At 45.5% G+C, this 20,639-nt stretch overlaps 1 protein-coding gene across 1 annotated transcript in view; it reads left to right on the top strand.

The window, feature by feature from the left end:
• Positions 1–18,625, top strand: part of LOC119383253 (guanylate cyclase soluble subunit beta-1) — a 69,667-nt gene extending 51,042 nt beyond the window's left edge. Inside the window, exons 10-12 of the mRNA XM_037651318.1 lie at positions 13,839–14,058; positions 16,084–17,140; positions 18,279–18,625. Coding sequence (XP_037507246.1) covers positions 13,839–14,058; positions 16,084–16,824 — 961 coding nt within the window. The 3' untranslated portion in view covers positions 16,825–17,140; positions 18,279–18,625. The remainder of the gene's footprint in view (positions 1–13,838; positions 14,059–16,083; positions 17,141–18,278) is intronic.
• Positions 18,626–20,639: the final 2,014 nt, after the last annotated feature.

Genomic DNA, 20,639 nt, shown 5'->3' with positions numbered 1-20,639 from the left:
GTGTTTAGCTTGTGTTCTGTGTTCTACGTACTGCTGTAGCACGACTGAACTACTTAAGTATTTAATTCTTGTTCATTTGTACACCAGCCCATATTCCTGTGCAATTAGTTCAATAGCATTGTTCACGCGAATACGCATACGCAGGTAAGAGTTGAGCACAGAGCTTTCATCGATTGATTACGTGCACGACAGTGATGCAAAAAAGGTCCGGTTGTTTTATAGAATAGGTGTCTTTTTTTTTTTTTTCAAAGTAATAATGTCCGCTGCCTTCCATCAATTTATAACAACTCCACACAAACGCTCAAGATAATGTGAAAAAAAAGGATGAGGTTTTGCGTGAAATTATACGACATAAATGTAAGGCACGCCGTCGGGCTAAGCACACGGCTGGTTCTGCATAAATGTCGCTCCAAGTTAAAATTGCGCGCGGCAACTCCGTTTTATCACTGCCGTGTCATGTCTGTTTTTTTAGGAACAGTTTGAGTACCGAAGTCTCAGATTTCACTCGATAGAAATATTTCGCTGTAGCGGGAGCACGACCGTTAAATAGAAGGACATCTTAAGTGCAACTAAAGCTCATCATGAACTACAGTGCCGCAATTATACACCTAACAACAACGCGAAAGTGCATGAGCCTCGTTTTAAATGTGAATGCATTTCTTAGTCGGGCTATGTAAGACATCCGGCGTTGTCCGCGCTCCGGCAGGTGTTATCTCTCCGCTCTCACTCCCTCTCTCATATCAACAGCTGCAGGCGCGCGCGCTGCAGGCGCGCGCCCCTAGCAACCGGAGCATGTGGTGCAAGAGAGTGTAGGAGAGGGTAGGTGCAGTGCTTCGCCGCTCCTTCTCTCGCCGTTCGCTCTCTCTCCTCCCTGCGCCCCACTCTCCCGTCCGCTCGCGCCTCACTCTCGACCGTTCGCTGGTTGGGCGCCTTTTAAGAACATCCGGAAATGTGTGCTCGAGACGCCGCTGTGGAACGCCAACGGCGACCACAAGGCTGAGAATATGGCCGTTAGGTACAATGACAACACAAACAGGTGCTGATGAATGTGTAAGTAAATGGTTACGGTAGAAATACTCGTCTCGTCATTAATTTACGCCATTAAAATTACTACGCCGTGTACTCTCGGCGCAAGAAATGCATTCGCATTTCCTCACGATTCCCTTCTGGGAGGTGGGGTCATTTTTTTTTTTGTTTACCATCGAGTCGCTAAAACGCTGCATTCACACACAGTTTAATGCTCCTCATGTCTGGGACTATGCCAAGCGCACTTTACGATGTGCTTGAGCCAGAAAGCGGCACCAACACTGAAATGATTCTGGCGAACGAAGGGTACGACACCAATACACAGCCCTCTCGAAATTCACACTCACTGATCTGATTACAATGCGCATGCGCCGAGCAAACCCATTTGCTTCTGTACACCATGTTAGGTATACGTACGAGCAGTTCAAATCGCGCTAACATCACAGAACTAATCGCCCTTTGAGAACGTGCAGGACGTACGCGCACATGCAAACACGGCGTGGCTAGCAGACGACGCAGAGAGCAATCCACACTAGGCGCACTTCAGCCAGTAGCCGCCAGGGGGCGACTCTGCTCGATCTCGCGGCCAATAGCGTCGCGTTGATTTATGAGTGCGTCGAACGTTCATTTTCTCGTGTGGGTGGCGCGTATAATGATTTCATCGCAGAGGTGACAGTACGAACGCGCCACCCATGTGCATGAAGAGAGGAAAAACAGAATTTATGATATATGAGGCAATAAAAGTCAGCTGTATTTTGGTGTGTCTTGGAAAACACAAGAAAGCAAGCTAAACAATATTTAATTGCCTCTAACATATATTTCCCACAGCACCATAGTATGTTTGCTGTGCTGTCATGCGCTTGTTAGATGCTCCAATGTGACACTTGTGGTGCGATTGAAATTTTATGTTTATATCCTGATTAGTTCGTTCGTTCGCTCCTTTATTTGTTCATTTATTTTTCGAGAGTGCTCATGAAGAGCTGTAGGCATTATAGCGGTGCGCTTCTGTTACACAGATAACAGTAAAAAGAAAAATATTTACACTTAATAATGTTCTCCTCATGATACTATTTTCTGCTCAGTGATCTGTAATACGATGTCGAAATAAAGATGTTTATTCTCTCTCTCTCTCTCAAGCTCTACGGGGAGACGAGGACTTATTCCCGCTTAATAGCCTTCCGCCCCTCCTTCCTTTCTTGTAACAAGAGAAACTTAAAACTTCGCTTCCCATTTACTCAGAGCTCACGCTCTAATTACAACGCAAATCTAGAGGAGTTAGAGGTTCCTACAGCCCAAGGGACCAGGATTACTAAAGGTCTGTGTGTTAAGAATACGCAATGAAGCATGACTTAGAGAGTTCATGAGGACAGTCACCCTTCTGTAGCGTCTGAGGGGGCCATGGCTTACAGGCGGTGGCTGCCTAGTGGTAAGAAGCATAATTTCCGCAGTGGTACAGCAAGGTGACGGTTTGGATGAAGTGGTACTTTATTAACGCGATAGCGTTAAAGAGCCCATTTCGCAGGAATCCCATTGTCGGGGTGTCGGTGTTGGCGATGGCGTTGTTGGTTGTGAGCAAAAAATCGGCGCAGTCTCTGAACAAAACTTTGGGATAGATACGAATAAATAAGTAATAAAAATGTTCGGTCCGAGTGAGAACCGAACCCAAGCCTTCTGCGTGGCAAGCAGGTGTTCTACCACGCAGCCACGCCGGTGCTTTAAACTGCTTCGTTAAAAATTCTATAAGAATGTCATGTAGTGGGAGGAGTCTCCTCGACGCATTTGATATCGCGTGGCAGGATCGTGGAATTGTACCAGGTGTCAAAACATGGGTTGTGCGCGACGAGTGGGTGGCCTTAAGCTGACCACCCATTACGAAGTGTGCGGATGCGCCTGTGCTGTGGCACCTTACGGACACGCAGTGGGTATTTCGCCAATTCTCAAAAGCGAGAGTTATGGCGTAGTGGGCACTTTGCAATTGCAGTTGCAGTATGAATTCCAGGATATTTTTCAAAGGCCAATGTTACGCGTGCAGACGTTCCTTTCCTCGCGGCACGGTTGGGGGCGACGCGCACGGGGCCCGATTGTGCTATCGCGTTCTGCTCGTGAAGGCGGAGCTCAAGCGTCCTCCAAGTTTTCTTTTAGCTGAATATTAGTGCTCTTAACGCGAACGTTGCTTCTTTATTTTCTTCCCGGTTTCTTGCATTGCTAAACGGTCAGAATATCTCAGTGGTTTTTTTCTAATACAAGTTAAATAACTGGAACATGGCCTCGCGGATAACATTAATACAGGTTACGCTTACCTTAAATTCAACTTAAATTGAGGAAGACGCAGCTAACAGTAGAAAAAAAATGATAGGTGTAACACTACGGCACAAGAAGGGAGCAGAGTGGGTCAGGGAAGAAGTGCGTGTTAAGGACATGTTAGACAAAATCAAGAAGAAGAAATTGGCGTGGATAGGGCATGTAGCGTGTAGGCAAGATAACCGCTGGTCATTAAGAGTAATAGACTAGATTCCAAGAGAAGGCAAATGCACGATGGGGAGGCAGAAATTTAGAAAGAGGAGGAATAAACGTTTATTGCACGAAACGGTACCGCGGTGCTAGTCCCGCGTCTAACATAGGCGAGAGGTCTCCTCATTCCAGGAACCCTCTGGCCTTCGCTGCCTCCTTGGCTCTGGCGACGAGACGTCGTTGTTGGGCCAGGTCTTCTGAGGCGAGCTTGGCCTCCCACGTTTCGAGAAGGTCTTCGTTTTCTTGACTGGCGTTACAGACTCGCGTGCCCGTACAATATACAGACGGGCACAAGGCAGACATTTAGGTGGGTAGATTATATTAAGAAGTTCGCGGGGATAATGTGGTCGCAGCAAGCGCAGGGCCGGGTTAATTGGCGAGACATGGAAGAGGCCTTTTCCTTGCAGTGGATTAGTCCGGCTCATGAATACGATGAGGTTATGTTGGCTTGTGGGACATGCGGCCGACATAGCACTGATGGTTGTCAGTACTCTTCTGTGGTGGCACAGAAACGCCTTTGCGTGGTTAGGGGGTTTCGCCCCAATATTTTTCCTTTTTTTAGGGAGCCTGCACTGTGGTCTTGCGGGGTTTACCAGATGAGAAAATGATTGTGCTTTGGCGAAGGAACCTAGGACCCGTGCGTATACAAAATTACATGGTCAGGCTTCTACTGACACGGAAATGGTCAGCGTATTTTAGAGGAAAATGTTAACAATAATGACACCTTGCAATGAACCATTTGATGATGCTGTAGGGTGTCTAATCGCGCAAGGGCCAGGTGTGGCCAATGAATGATGAGCCATTTGAGGTGTAGACAAAGAACAACACTGTGACAATTTGTGATGGCTGCGAAATTTGCTTGGCGATCATCTTGCGACAGCTTGTTCGCTTCTACCACTTGATTTGTAGAACCTAATACTTGTGCCCGGTAAACATGGTCAAATATTTTTGCTTCATGGCTGGAGGGTTATCAAAAAACCTCTGAGATCCTTTAAGTAAAGCTAAAGCGACTTAAGGCTAACGCCATTAGTGATCGATAAAAGTAAATTCATTGGCATCGTCTTCAAAGTCTTTTCTTGACATGACCACTTGTTCTGCACGCTATCATGGCACGCGCTATCTTGGCACATTATTACGAGTGTGGCAGGTCTTGAAACCCATTGTGACACACACGCAAGTTCACAGGTGAATCTATCTTTAAATTCAACTGCCCTTCTTGAAGACTTCCAAACACTTTTTCTATAACGCTTCGGCTTCACGCTTTGCAGATTGCGCACCTCGCACCATACGTTTATTAGTTTCTATTTGGACCAGTTTCCTTGACGCCAACTACGCCGTATATTGCGACTCGTGAGACGAGTAAAGGTTTCGAATTAATATTTAAAGTTTTGTTGAAGAGAAAAGAATACAGAAGCTACAGTGTATGTAGCAATATTCCACAGGGATTTTCATTAGTGCAGCCTACTTTATTCTGTAGATTGCACACAGCTTTGCACTCCTTTGACGAGAAAAACTGGCGAATACAGTAAGAACACTTCTCCACCACAATGGACGTAAGGAAGAAAAGTAGTTCGAACAATAGAGCACAAATAAGAAGACGTGGAGTCAGACCACGTGAAATCAATGAGAGAAGAACGGAGTGGCGAGGTACTCCACTCCTGCAGATCTCGACATTCATCCCAGGCCAGGTGGAGAATCTACATTATACAATAGGACCCGTCAATCGTCTGCAGCGCCGCGTGAAATTACCTCGCCCACTCGGCGTTCCTTTCAATGTGTTCGTTTTAAAAGCGACTTCAATGAAGGCACATCACTTGATGCCTTTGTCCCAAGAAGCCTGTGAACCGAGCCCAGAGGATTCAGAGAGTATTCTTGTATAGACGTTCGGCCAAATAAAAAATTAATGAAAAAGAGTCATTGAGGTGAGGAACGCTCAAAGTATGTGATTGAGAAGCCGCATTGATTCTTCTTGTTTCGTGCGACATTGTTTCTTTTAGCATCTTTAGAAATCGCCCTACTGAACCAAAGAAAAAAATAAATACATTGGTGAAGTTGGCAAAGGAAACAATTTCTTTAAAACGCCATGTCTCGGAGGTTGGCAAAGTGCCGTTTGTGCAAGTTTAGTTGCCTCAGGGCAAGCGCACGTCGACCGCTGGACCGAGCACGTGTCTATACAGGACAAGAATTGGGCTGGGTTAAGATGTTTCACGTGTAATACAAAAAAAGCAAAAAAAAAAGGCTGGCAGCAATGTGGCCACCCATCCGTTATGCGCATACGCTTACGCCGCCGTGCAAGGCAGCATTTTATTCCGATACCAATCTAAATGTGCAGCGTTTTGCATGCCTGAAAAAAAAATAGTGCGAGTGGTTGTCATCGTCAAAGTACTTGCGCGATGTTAGTGCATTGCGTTTCCTGCGACCCAGCTTGACGGTACTTTAACCGTGAAAGAGAGTTCATGTCATACCCTACGTGATCGAAAGCGGTATTACAAGACATAATTTATGAGCATATCAAACAATTATTGCTTGCGACACTGCTTGTGTTATTAATGCGATTGCGTCAAAGAGCTCGTTTCGCAGAAATTCTGGGGTCGGCGTCGGTGTCGGCATCGGTGTCGTCGGTGGTGAGCGAAAAATTATCATCTCGTCCATGACGGAAAAACTAAGAAAGATGCAAATAAAATAAATAATAAACAAATGTTCGGTTCGAATGAGAATCGAACCTGGCCGTCTGCGTGGCAAGCAGGTGTTCTACCACAGAGTCGCGCTGTTGATTGAAACTGCTTCGAAAAAAAAAAAAAACGCTATATGAATGTCACGTAGTGGAAGGAGTGTCTTTAACGCGTGTAATATTGCGTGGCAGGAGCATAGAATCGTGCCAGGCGTGAAACCTTGTGGATTGCTCAACGAGTGGATGTTTTAAAGGCCCACCCATTACAAAGCGCTCAGACATATTTTGACGTTTCGCTGAATTATGGTTGTCAGAACGAAGCACCACTTGACAACGGTAGGTTAGAAATTCGTCGAAGGGCTTAACTCTCATTGGTTTCCGGTTGTCGAAACGTCGGGTCCAGCACACACCCGCTGTTTACGGATTTTTTCATCGTATGCTTGTGACATCGTCACTTTTCGTCGCTCTGTGAGACCTTGCAACGAAGCAGGTGCCGAAAACCCTAAATGTTCAGAGCCCATACTCACAAAAAGGTCTTACGCTAAATATTTTCGTAGGAAGTTGTTTCAGCTAACCGCGATGCGGGACATATCGTTAGCGAAGGCGCCTGACCAGTAGGAAGATGCGGTCATGAAAGAGAAGTTTTGTGAATTCGGCTCCAGAATTGTGATGCAACTATTCCAGTACGGTCATTGTCGCCATGGGGATGGAAGCACAAATCAAGGCGACAACGCAAGACTCAATAGGGACATGCATAGCTGTCTTCGAGAAAAGAAGTAGCCCCTTACCCTCCCGCCTTTTTTCTTCTTCTTGCTCTTCCTTTACTGGTAGAGTGGAAGGAGCAGGAGCAATCGCATTGGACTGACTGGGCTGACTTTACTGGTCTACTATGTAAGAAAGCAGGGTTTCGCGAGGCCTGTCAAGCTTGGCATCTGAACAGATAGCTTTGAAAGAGTTGCAGCTCCACTTTCACAAGGCGGCGTTCTTGTGACAAGCTTCGTGTGACATAAAAGAGATTATGGCCTGGGTTGACCGTGCAAGTATGAACAATTGTGACAATGTGATGGCCATTGTGAAAACCTACGATCTTAAAGAGGCGATTGCAAAGAGCATTTTACATTGTGCAACCTTTGGAAAATGGTGCTGTGTGTGGCAGTGCGTCGTGAAAAGTTCTCTTTACTCGCCTTACATGTGGTAGATACACTGCCGACAATGTGGCCAGCCGCTGAGATTTGCGTCTCTTGGCTCTTATGGCGTTGCGTTTGCCGTTGCAATGACGGACTACCCAATAGAAGGCTTTCAAAATTTACCCGCGGTACGCGGATCGCGTATCGAGTACAGGAAATTTGAGCGAGACAATTAATGTCTCTAACTTTTGTTCTGAAATTATCTCAAGATCCGTATAGATTGAATATTACATTCCTGTATTGTAATTTTTGTCCACGAATTAATTTAGAGCATTGTGCCACTTTCACAAAAAAATATTTTGCATACGAGAAATATTGCAATAGCAACGCTGGTAAGTATAATTCCCATACACAGGTAAGCCTGAAAATTCTTATGCATTGTTAAGATTTAAAAAAATATTGAAGCTTAACCCCTTCAGGCGCCACTTATGAAGAACTATCTGCAGATCCGCCATATTTACACATTATTCGAAGGCGCACGATAATGTGTTTTACCAAAATAAATGTCACGCTACGTTGATTTGTGGGACTTCAGTGATTAGTTTTAATTAAAAATCTATTTTTCCTTAAGTCGTTGGTGGCCTGTTTTGCCATAAGTAGAATCAAGTCTCAGGATATAAATATAGCGTAATTTCGTCTTCAGTTATAAAGTTGAAACTCTAACGAAGTGATGATACCGCTCGAATTACTTCGTTAAATCAGGAAGTTCGTAAAACCGAGAAAGGAATTTTTCGCTCCTTCGAAACTTAAAACTGTTACGTAGTGACGCCCGAAAGCTACCGCGACATTTTATTTGCCACCAATACACGTCTGCGCATGTGAAAAGTACGCGAGGGCAGTCGAGACATGCAGCCTCCCATGTCTGGGCGATACAGGGGTGAGGTAGACTGTCTCGTGAAGCTACGACAATTTGCTGATATGCACAGACTCGGAGAACGAATGCAGTAATTGTGCGAGCAGGCAGAGCGTGAAAGATGCAAGGAGATGATCACTGCCATCTGTAGCATAAACTATTAAAGAACGAAAGAAACCACCCTGTTCCTGTGGTAGCATTTGCAGGGAGAACAGGCAACCACCGCCCCTATCGGAATTTGTTGCGCAAAGGCGCTACCGATTTTTAAGTTCGTCGTTCCGTGCATGGGCGCGGCGTGCAGGCTCGTCAAAATAAAACTAGCCTCGTTACTAGGCCGGCTAGATGTTGTAATGCTCTCGCGCTTCAACGCACGCCCGAAGAAAAACCCGCCTATGTCAAAATTAAAATGAAATCGCTACATTTTTTACTAATTTATTTCCTAAAAAACTTCGTGAAATCGGGTTTACTGCCATGATAGCTTCGTTAATTCAAGTTGATGACAACGTTGAAGCTTCTCAGCGCACTTCATCGTCAGCATTGAAGCCTATGTATACCTGCCGAGATATTGGAAACTTCGTTAGATCGGGAAATTCGTAAATTCGGGTTTCGTTAGATGGAATTTTAACTGGATTCATCTGGAGCAATCAAAAACTATACTTTTATAATTGCTCGCGGGAATCTGCACGTCAAACGACTCGTCGAACATGGTAGCACCTTCAGTAATGTGATCATATGCAGCAATACACACCAAAGTTAAGGTTAATGAAGGCACATTGATTACGTAGGACGTTCAACTCGTCGAAAGCTCAGTATATCTTGCCCTTTCTTAGCCTCTAGTCAAAACAACTAGCAAAAACAAGTTTTCTAGACTAATATCTACAAAGCGTATGAAAAGGTATTCAGAATTTTGCTAAAAAACCCATGTTACACATATTAAGCTTATGCCTCCGTCCAACGTGCAAATTGGATGCGTGGATTTACAGACTATATTAAACTGTTGTAACGGTTACGATGGTTTGGTAGTTTATCCCACAAATTAGTTGCATCCTTCATAGAAGTACACGTCACGTATGCCTTCTCCCCATTGGATGTCTAAGTAGGCTTAGTTCGCAGAATTGGCATATCCTAAATTATTACGAACTTACACAGTTGAAAACATAGGACTATAGTTTTCTTTTAATTTCGAAATTTTATTGACGACATTGAGTAACTTGATCTTAATAAAAACTAAAAGGCAGAACGTACCATTCAGGCCTGTGCGATAGTTTTCAAGAAAAATGAATTTTTTTTTGGTTCCCGCCTGCGTAAGTCAGCTTGTCGAGGTAAAAACTTCTGAAACTGACATTCACTTCCTGTTCTGTGAGAAATGGTGATCATTTACTTGTACTGATCTGTTTTTCTCACTCTTTCTATATCCTTCCCGACACCTCACCCCCCTCTCAGAGTTGCGCATCAAACAGCACAGCGGTGGCTACATTTTCGATGGGGGCGAAAATGTTTGACGCCCGTGTACTTAGATTTAGGTATACGTTAAAGAACCCCAGGTGGTCTTAATTTCCGGAGTCCTCTACTAAGGCGTCTTTCATAATCATATTGTGGATTTGGGATGTTAAGCCCCAGATATTATTCTTAATTATCAGACAGCACACTTGTTCTGCATGGTTAACCTACACAACTTTCCTTTCTTTTTTTTCATATCACTCCATCTTCTTCTTTCTCCAGTAAGCATTTCTCTAAACATACGATCGCTTCCTCTCCTGTCTTCCCTGACAGCCCGAGGTCGTAGGTTTCAGGAAACTACGAAACGTTGAACAAAAGAAGGTATCCTTTGCACATTGTTTTGCGCCCGAACGGTTCAATGTAAACAATCCGCGAAGCATGTGTTAACTTTATATTCGCTTCATTATTATCTCAAAACTGACCCCGCGGATCGCCTTTTTTTCAGAGGTACTCACTCTGCTAACTGGCAGAAGAGCTTGACTGTATTTTTATACTTCATATTCGACTCGACAGAAGTGCTCAATGTTGACAGAGTTTCCTTGCGACGCTGAGGAGGTCGGGCTGTCGTGATGCTTTCAATTACTATCTTTTAGTTTTTGTTGCTTTTTGCTTAGGTAAGGTCGTTGCTATACGCTGCTGTTATCCACGAATGTGTACGTTCCGATACTTGATCTTTCTACCAGGCGTCACGTTCAAATGGTCTAGGAAACAACGTCCTTAGCGTGCTTGCCGTCTTTGAAAAGCGCAGACTTGACGAAGCTCTTCGTGCTCGTCAAGAATCTCTTCGCAAGAGTCTACGATGCACAGTGGACAAAAGAAAATAGACAAATACTGTTTGATAGCGGAAAGAAAAACATGGCTGATCCCTCTGTCATAGGAATCGGTATAACACGTAGGTGAAACGTCTCTTCACAGACGTATTTGCGCATTTGTTGTTCATTTTTTCGGCACGAGGGTGAAAAAAATCAATGCTATAGCAACAAATTGTAATGTCACGCGAAGAACGGAAAGCAGCTCGAAACTAGCAACGCGCTGCTCGAGCAGTAAGGACGCAAACACACTAAAGTGCCACCGATCTCTGAGTACCGCCAATGGTAAATGGTGCAAATAAATAGCTCGCCGTTAGTATGGCGAAGAACTTGTCGTCTGTGGCCGAATCGGTTCGCGCTGCGGAGAGAGGGGTAGTAGGTTCGATTCCCGGTGACGGAACTTTTAACACGAAAGTGTTTTATGCCGGGGTCCACCAAGGCTTCAGTGACGTATTTCTGTCACGGAAATGACGTCGAAAAAGTTTACACAATCAGATGGCAAAGAAAAAAGTTCCGCCAACGGGCATCGAACCCACGACCACTCGGTCCGCAACAACAGATGCCGGGCTCGCTATCCACTGCGCCACGGTCACAGACTCTAGAGACTTTACAAACGCGCCTTTTATATCTGCCACTCTCCCGGTCAGCGGGTGGTGCTGACCTCTGGGAGCGGTAAAGTAATTCGTCATTACTATGGCCTCCGCGATTAGTACCTGCAACGCGTTACACGTTCGTCATATTCGGCGCGTTTTCAATACAAGTGCAATTTTGTCAATGCCTTAACACACCGCGAGGTGGTGACCTTAACGCAAGCGTCGTAAAAGCGTCAGCCTCGTTGATAGCATCATGCTAATCTGAACCAAAAATAGCTCTGCGACGCGCGCCTGCTTCACCTGCTGTAACACCGCGTTCCCCGCTCACGCGCTCGCCCTCACCCCGTGAAAAATCGCGGCCGGGCTACCGGGGCGACACGACGCGCTTTTGCGTTTCCCTCTAGTCCGGCCGTGGTGTTTTGTCACATTTTAACATGCCCCGGGATGGTGACCATGTTATACGTCCAATTTGCGACGCTCTTCTGGCTATCACACCTCGTTCTCTGATTACGCTTTCACCGTTAACTACTACAGCTACCAAAAGGGTTTGTTTAATCATTTAACATGGATGTTAGTTGTCGGGATGGAGATGTACCACCAATCATCAAAGTGGGTGCATCCACATTAAACGGTTCTATAGCTGCCAGACATCAATATACATTGTACAAACTCTCTTATATCAATGTACAGTAAACATTCAGTTACGTAAGGAGACGCTTTACTTTCGTGTTATTCCGATTCCTATGACGGAGGGATGAACCTTATTTTTTTCTTTAAGATTTCTCTTTGCCATCTGTTACTGTATATTTCACAACGCCATATCCATGACGGAAATATGTCAGTGGAACCGTGGTGGACCCCGGCATAAAACATTTTCGTGTTAAAAAAAAATTGTTTCATTCTTCAGTGCCCGCCGCAGCTCAGAATTGACGTTTTCGTAGATTGCTTTACCTCCAGTTCAGTACAAACATTTTTGCAGCGGTGGAAGAAGTGCGGCTGCCCTGTAGAACTAGCAATTCGTGCGAACAGAGTATTTTTCTCCATCTTCTCTTCTTTTAGGGGCGAAGCTCCTTATAGCGGCACCCGTTCGTCCCTCGTAGCGTAGTATGTAACCAGTCTTACGCTTTGACCTGCAAGGTGGTGCCGGTGGGAGATTTTTCCTGTGCGTTGTTGAACAATAAAAAATTCGCAGCGTTAGCTAAAAGCCGACTTCTTCTGTCTCTCATTCCCATTAGCAGCCATTCTTGACCTCCAAGGTAGTGCCTGGTGAGATTTCTCCTGTGCGTTATTAAACAATAAAAATTTTGTTCAAAACGCCGTTGATTGATGAAATAAACCAACAAAAGACGCCAGATGTTTTGTAAAAGCAAAACGAAAGAACGCCAGCTGCTTAACGAAAGACGCCAGATGTTTTCTAAGCAATGGTTTTCTAAACAATGAAAATTCACAGCGTACTTGTAAAATTAAAGTGCGCTGCAAGTCGTCGTAACTCATCGAACCTTTAGTATAAACGCGCCCGATCTCACGTCGGTGATGATGTACTGGGCAGAATTCACGGAAGATTCACGGTTTACCGATGAACCTCCGCAGCTTCGCCCACTCATCATCATTCACTCCGTGGATATGCTGTGATTTTTTTGCTGCAAGTTCATTGCAAACCGAGTTTGCTTGTGCTGCCTTACTGATAAATTTCAATATGACCTTTTTTTGCACCAGTCTTGGGATGTTGAGACAGAGCAGGCGGGGTGCTTGCGTACCTTTATTCTGAGACGACATATCGGGACGATGAAGCGAAGTCAGTGTTCATTGGAATGAAACAGAGCTAGCCATAGGCGTACGCAGGGTTCCTCATTAGGGGGGGGCGAAGGTTCATCGCAGCGCCCCCCCACCCTACTAAGTCCATGTATGGGGCAGATTTTGCGCCCCCCCCCCCCCTCTTAGGTGCCTGGAAGGGTCAATGTACGGGGCAGATTTTGCGCCCCCTTCCTAGATGATTACAGGGGCGGCCGCCCCCCCCCCCCCCCCCCCCCTCTGTCCCCCCTGTGCGCACGCCTATGGATCTAGCCTCCTATTTTTTTATTAATGAAGCGGTAGCTTTCATTGTGCTGCGTGTATTAATACCATCTCGTATAGCAGACAATTCGAAATATACGAATTCGATATATACAAGGATTGTGTTACAAGAAAAGAAAGCAGACCCTTGATTGCGACGGCTACGACTTCACTCCTGAAAGAGGAAATTCAGTTGGGCTCCATCACGTAACTAATCCTAAAAATAGCGCGAAAATATGAATTGCAAGAGTTCTTTCTGAGATTCGTAAAAAAAAGGAAATAAAGCTCAGAATTTATCGAGGAACTGGCGGTGCAGTCTGGCTCATCGCCTAGCTCACTAATACAGGGTACGCCGAGGTAGTACAGTGGTTTCAGTGCTTGGCTACTGACCCAGAAGTCGCGGGTTTGATCCCGGCCACCGCGGTCGCACATTAAACATCAGATGATCGAAATTTCTGGAGCCTCGTAATCATAACATGACGTTGGCACGTAAAGCGCCAGATATTATTGTTACGCTAATCTAACTACTAAATAAAAGAATTCAATATATGTGGAGTACAAGAATACAAAGCTACTTTTCTTTTGCATTGATAGCTTGGTATTTCATTGAAATGTGGTCGCACATTTCTCCCGCAGCCACCTGACCAAAAAAGATTACGTGTTCGAGGACAACCTCGACGTGGGCGACTTTCCTCTTCGATGCTACCTAGTGGACATGGCGTCCCGGCCGAACGCAGAAGCCCAACCAACTGCAGCAGGAGAACAGCCGGCTGATGACAGCATGCTCCTGTCTCCATCCTCTTCACCCGTTCGCCGTTCTTCCGCCGTGACATCGCCATCTTTTGACGTCGACGAGGTGAGGGAGTGAGAGGCACGAAGTGTCGCCCCGCGCAGAGCCAGAGACCTTGCTTCTGCTCTTCTGCGGGTTACTGTACTTTCACTGATTCACGCTAGAGGCAGCGAATTGCACTAGGTAAAAGAAAAAGCATGGCTGATTCCTCTACCTTTAAAGCGTGCCCTTCGAGTCATTCGCGCCATCTCGCTAGTGATAACGAAAACACGCGGAAAAGCCGCCGATCTCTGACTACCGCCAACGGTAAATGGTGTATATAAATAGCTAGCCGTTAGTATGCTGAAGAACGAGCTGTCTCTGGCCGAGTCGGTTCGCGCCGCGCGTTGCGGGGCTAGTGGTCGTAGTTTCGATCCCGGCGACCGAACTTTTTCTTCTAGTTTTTTTTTTCTTTGCCATCTGTTAGTGTATATTTTGCAACGTCATATCCGTGACGGAAATACGTCAGTGTAGCCATAGCGGACCCCGGCATAATACACTTTCGTGTTAAAAAAATGGAGGTGACCCTATCCTTAACTTGGGTGTCTGGTAGTGGCACTCGCATCTCGACGTTAGTGTGCCCCGGTGTATTCCTTGAGTTGACTTTGTGTTTCGTCGCACTGTCGAAGCGGATCTCAGAGGCAACGTAGAAAGAAGCACGTGATTGAAATCTGCTCCGCCAGGTGCCGCAACGATCCCAGCTGCTCAGAAGTAAAGCATCTACTCTTTCAATGAACTCATTCAATCAATTTTCATTTATTATCCTAACTGTTACTCAGCCAATATCTCGAGTAAATTTAGGCTCCGGTATCGTATCTATGCAACATGACTCAGCTTGAACCAGAACCATCAATTTCTTACAAGTTTTATTTTTTTAAAACACATTTTCTGGATATTTGGGCAACCGGAATTGAGTACTCGGCCGGAAGTGCTTGGAAAGTAAACAAGATTGTCGCTCGTTGTTCGCGCCACTAATGAACAATGAAACGTGCCCTCAGGTTCGGACATAGCGGTGGGAAGGGACACACGACAATAAGGAAAAGCTCAAATTATATAGAAATGCAATATGCTCAGTTTACGACAGCACAAGAGCAAATATTAGTACAGTGTAAGCTTTATCGGTGGTTAAATTCGAGATATAACTGTAACCGATGGACAGTGACAACAAGAGATGCCCTAAGTAAGAATTACAACAGTACATCTTCGGCATAAGGTACTCCGTTAGTTAATGTCATGAAAAGAGGGAAACATTCTAAGGCATTGTCATACACCATCAATTAAAAAAGAATATGCATCGATGATCCTAGTGGTTGAACGTAGTCGGCAATTTCACACCACATAGATATTTTCAGATCGAAGCAGGTAAGCATCGCATGAGAGGGACACCATCCATTTGATTGTTGCTTATTCTGCTTGTGTGTCGTTTGAAATACTTGTCAATAAAAACGTTTAAAATAAAATTAACCACACGTAAAAGTTATCGGCACGAGCTTTACAGTTTCCGTGTAGCGATATTGGGATATCTTCTTCACTCTTATCAAACCGGCGGAAAGACTAATGGAGGCTGCGTGTACAGATAGAGCGAAACATTGCCCTTGATTCTGAAGTACGTGAGTAGCGTTCTAAGCTAGACACAATGGGAAGAACGAAAGAGGCGTATTTAATAGAGAGAGAAAAAGAGAGAGAGGCAAAGAAACACAGAGAGTTTAACCAGGGCGCACGTCCGGTTTGCTGTCCTGCACCTGGAAAGGAATACAGAGACCAAAAGATATAGAACAAAAGAGAGAGAGAGAGAGATGTACACAGTCACGCACACACTTGAGGAAGCACATAAAGTCTACATGCGATCGTACAGACCTGTTGACATTAAGTACTTCGGCAAGACTCTCGTTTCCTTATGGGCATTCGATGCACATGTCCATGGCCTAGAATCTTAATAGCAGAAAATGGTCTCGAGTCCAGTTTGTTAAGAGTTAAAGATACATACTCTCTGACACTTCTTGGACATCGGTAAGGATTCCGATTGATTTTATCTATTTTATCTTGTTGCAGATTGGGCTTTTCATTAGGAGCCGGCTAAACTGCAGTGGCGTCGACGTCGATGCCGTAGGTGCTCAGCAGAGGAATAAAAATGAAGAATATTTGCTACCGACACAGCATAAAGTCGAAGCCGCTTCGAGTACAGTTCACCCAGACGGGAAAGGCGACGTTAACGCCACACCTGCGGAAGCCTTGCCAACTCCGAAGGTGCCACGGGTCGCGTCGACAACGGGACACACCGACGACTCCGCACCACGCAACAGCGCTGTTAGCAGCACGGAACGCAGGGGCTCGTCTTCACACGGAATCGAAGTGGAGGCGAGCAAGCCGACTTCCGGCAGCAAGACTTCGTTTTTCGGCGGTTTCACGTGGAGCCTATCGCAGGGAAACAAGCAGAAAAAATCCGACAACCATTCCCCTCGGTCAGCGTCACCACAGGCAAATCGAGAGGGCCGCGTCAATTGCTCCGGCAAAGCGGACGCCATGGAAGGTGTCGCTTCGGACGCAGCGCGACAGCACTGCCCTTTCTTCCGATTCCGCTCAAAGAGTACAGGCCGTCACGAGGAACTGGCAGACAGTGGCAGGTGTTCTGAGACGGCTGACGCCGCGCTGGCATCGACGGCTGGTACGGAAGGAAGGGTGAGCGGAAGCCAGCAGGATAGGACACCAAGTAGCCCCTCGACGTCGCACCGGGGAAGTGCCGATGTCCGCAGGAAAGAGAAGTTCTGGTCGCGGGTCATCTTTCCTTCCTGAGGACGAAAGCCGATTCGCAGCCGGGTAGCGTTCTTCGTCTTCCCTCGAATCAGAAGAGAGCCGCGACGCGGGAACTTTGTAGACGTGAAAGAAACTTTTTCCCGTGCGCGTGCGCAACGTGTTAAGCGGTATGGCGACCACCCGTACCTCGTGTGTTCTCCCAGCCTCAAAGCCTTGGTGACATTCATTCTGGGGTGCCAGTGTTCATTGTGATCGGGTGCTTCGCAGAAGGCCCGTCGCTTGTCCCTTGCTGGCAGCCACGAACAGCGAAAGCTCGCCGTGGAAGCGCTGGACGCCTGCTACCAACCATACGCAGGTGACAGACAGTTCATTCGCTAATATAACTTCGAAATTAACGCCGGGTTTTATGGGGCAGAAGACCCTTGTCACTGCAGCGCAAAATGCATGTACTAGCGCATCTGTTTGATCATTATCTCCTAACTAAATGTAACGCTTATAAAAGGGGCGTGGAGGAGATTCGTTGAACGAATATCGGCTGTACAAGAACGCTGCAAATATTGATGTAGTGGAGGTCATAAATGAGGCAGTGAGGTAGAATAAGCCTTTAGCATAATTATTTTCGCGGTGATATTCGCAATCGTTGCACTTATGGGCGAATGCTATTATTAGATACTCCCTCTGCACCCCACCTCCTCCCGCGCATAAGAAATTATAAATGGCGATTAAACTGGAAACAAGACAGACAATCACGTGAAGATGAAGTGATGAAAACTCCTTGAGCAGGGAATGTCGCTGGAGTCGACGTTTCGACAAGTGAAGTCGTCTTAATCAAGGCGGCAACGTCATGTTACTCATTGCTCTGTATTTGATTTGATATCTCTTTTTTTTTTTCGTGGGAGTGTTGTTCCGCTATGCTGGCAATGTGTGGTTTGATGTTTAGTAGCTAGATGGTACGACTAGAGATACTACGTCATGCGAACAATCAAATAAGAATGGCGCAATTTTATCCCCAGAGCAGGCTATACTATATTGCTTATTTGCAACAGCACGAGCATGAGCTTTACACAGCTAGAGAGAGAAAGAGAGAAAGAGGGAAAATGAGCAAAGGCAAGGAAGTTGGTCAGAGAGGAGTTGCTGGTTTGCTAGCCTTCAATCTCGCCCTATTTGAACTACCACTAGCTCATTAAACTTAGGTCAAGACGTGAGTGATAATGGTATTTCAGAAGGGATAGGGTTTTGGCGTGCTGGTTGGTCATCGCTAAGCAGAATAAATAGCGCAGGAATAAACTGTGCTATGTATTCTGCCTAATTATAGCAGGCTGCATAATAACAACCACCTTTATAGGTTATTAAGCCGTCCATGAAGACGCACGCAACATATATAAGCATGCCAGCAATGATACAAACATTCATAATGATCGTTTAATTTCTTCTTAGGGATGCTAGCGTAAACTCAGTCATATTATTTGACGCTTGTTGCACCTCCTCCGCAGATCCCGGCCCATGAATTCACGTGGTGGACCGAAAACGTTACGGTGCTTCACCGTGCCAGCGAGTGCAGCGTTGGGCTTGTCACTAAAAGTTCCGGTTTACCTGTGAAGTGCCAGCTGGTGTTGTGCCTCTCCCTGTTGCCATGGACCATTTAAAGCTTTTTACGAATAAATGACTCTATCAATCGTCTGGCTATGACCTCTCTAACCAAGCAGCAGCGCCGCAGAAGGATGCTGAAGCCGACCGTCTCGCTGCCGAATTTTCATCAGGTCGACGAATGTTTAATTAAGACGGCTGCCCTAAAATCAATGCCTTAAATTTGTGTACTGGTAGCCATAAAGATATGCTTGGGTTGTCGACGTGTCCTTCAAGTGTGCCGAAAATTTGTTATATAAAACCGTCTAGACATGGGCGATGGTGCCACTGCAACAACAGAAAGTGCTTGTTGAAGGCCCTAGATGGCACTCTTTAATTTGAGTGACGTTCTCTATGCTAAAACGGAATTACCTCGATAGCTTTTGATGTACAACTCGTCGTCATTGCACTGATGCATGCCAACTTCACTGGCTACTCCATCAACGTGGGCAGTTGACTAACTACCGTGACATGTATGTGAAGCAACACGCAGAACGACACATAGTGGAGGAAACACAAATAAACAAAAGAGAGCTCGCGGCACTCGCGACTTCATTAACTCTAGAAAACAGTTATTCACATTTATATGCCAGCCAGACTTGTACACGTTACAGAAAATAAGTAAGCGATTACAATTACAATTACTTGATTTAATACGTAATTGATTGCAGTCGTCAATTACAGCCCTAGAAAAGTAGCTTAGCAATTACAGATATGTAATATATCACTTTTACCTTATTTCCTTCAAAATTTTACTGCCGTAACACGATAACATCAGTTTACTCAAACTACGACGAACTATACTGCAGTGTGGCTTGCATGGTAGAGAGAAGGCTGCAGACTTGCGCGAAGGCTGGGAAGCTTACTGTGGCTTCTGGGATATACTGTTACACGTTAACTTTCAACAAAGTTGAAAGTTTTTAAAGTTGTTGACGCTGATTCTTCCACGTTTCCGCGTTAAGAGGTCAACTGCTACACTCAACACCACTCTCTCAATGCATGCACTGGAGCGAAAGGTGCTATTATAACGCAGGAACACCTTGCGCACTAGCTCGTAGTTGCGCAGTGCTTCGACGCTAGCGTCCATACCCTCTACGAAGCGTCGGGCTTCGCGGTTGCTGGCGCTCGGGTAAGGCCAAGGAAAAGGTTGAAAATTGGCACTGTAGGGACCCCCCGTCTGACAGGGCGGGGGGTCCCTACAGAGCAGTCGCATATTTTTCGAGACGAGAACTGCTGTGTAGAAAACTCGCTACAACTTGATTTCCGAAAAAAAAAAAGGTAATTTATTACCGGCTGTCAATTACAAAAGAATGTAATTGAATTAACCCGACCGTTACAGTTTCAAAAAAGTAATCGATTACATTACAAAAGTACAAGAAAGTGTGATTGATAACAAGTGATCGGTTACTTGTAACGCGTTACGTACAACTCTGATACCAGCACACCTTGATACGTCACGTGAGGTCTGCCAGGCTAGGCCCCCTCCAGCTCTCCCTGTAAGAACGTCATTGTCATCACCATCGACTGCCACAGTGAATGTGCGGATACAACACGTGGTGCCAGACAATAAATCGTGCTGCACATGTATAGAAGTCCGAAGTGAACTACATTATTTAGCTTAGTTCCCCGCTGTTTACGACAAAACATAAATCGCAGCGCGTTCGCTACTACGCAACACAGTGTCCCTCTTTACGCGAATGCAACGAACCACGAGGCAATAAGCCGATTTAATCTAACAATGTTTTCCTTACAAGCAATATAAACCAAGCTCAGCTCGATCGGATAGAATCATATGAAGAGACTGAGCCGGAACAGCAGAGATGCGGAGGCATTCAGCACCTGTAAAGGCCTACTCGTGCTTCTTGAAATAAGCGACTCCTTTCCACAAAAACACTTACGTTGCAGCTTCTTGACCACCGTTCCCTTTTTATGCCCCGAAGCGGAAAAGGTAAGTGGAATAAGGTACTACTTTCTTTGCAGAGTAAGGCTAGCGGTCATTTTGTAGGCTCAACCTTGGCAATAGCGGAGTGCTTTATCGCGTAATTTAAGGCGCCGCTTAAAATTAAGATATTTTCTTTGAAGAAAATGTAACTTTTCGGTCAGAGCTTTTATCATACTTCTGTTTATGGTTTGTCCTGTCTGCGTTGTTTGACGTATATGATCGTTATGTAACTCACATTATCCTGCGTATTTTTATAGCTCGAGGCCACCATAAAACAAAATTAGTC

Source organism: Rhipicephalus sanguineus, chromosome 2 (assembly GCF_013339695.2).
Source record: "Rhipicephalus sanguineus isolate Rsan-2018 chromosome 2, BIME_Rsan_1.4, whole genome shotgun sequence".
NCBI lineage: Eukaryota > Metazoa > Arthropoda > Arachnida > Ixodida > Ixodidae > Rhipicephalus > Rhipicephalus sanguineus.
The sequence above is the reverse complement of the archived record's forward strand: the minus strand, read 5'-3'. Positions and strand labels throughout refer to the sequence as shown.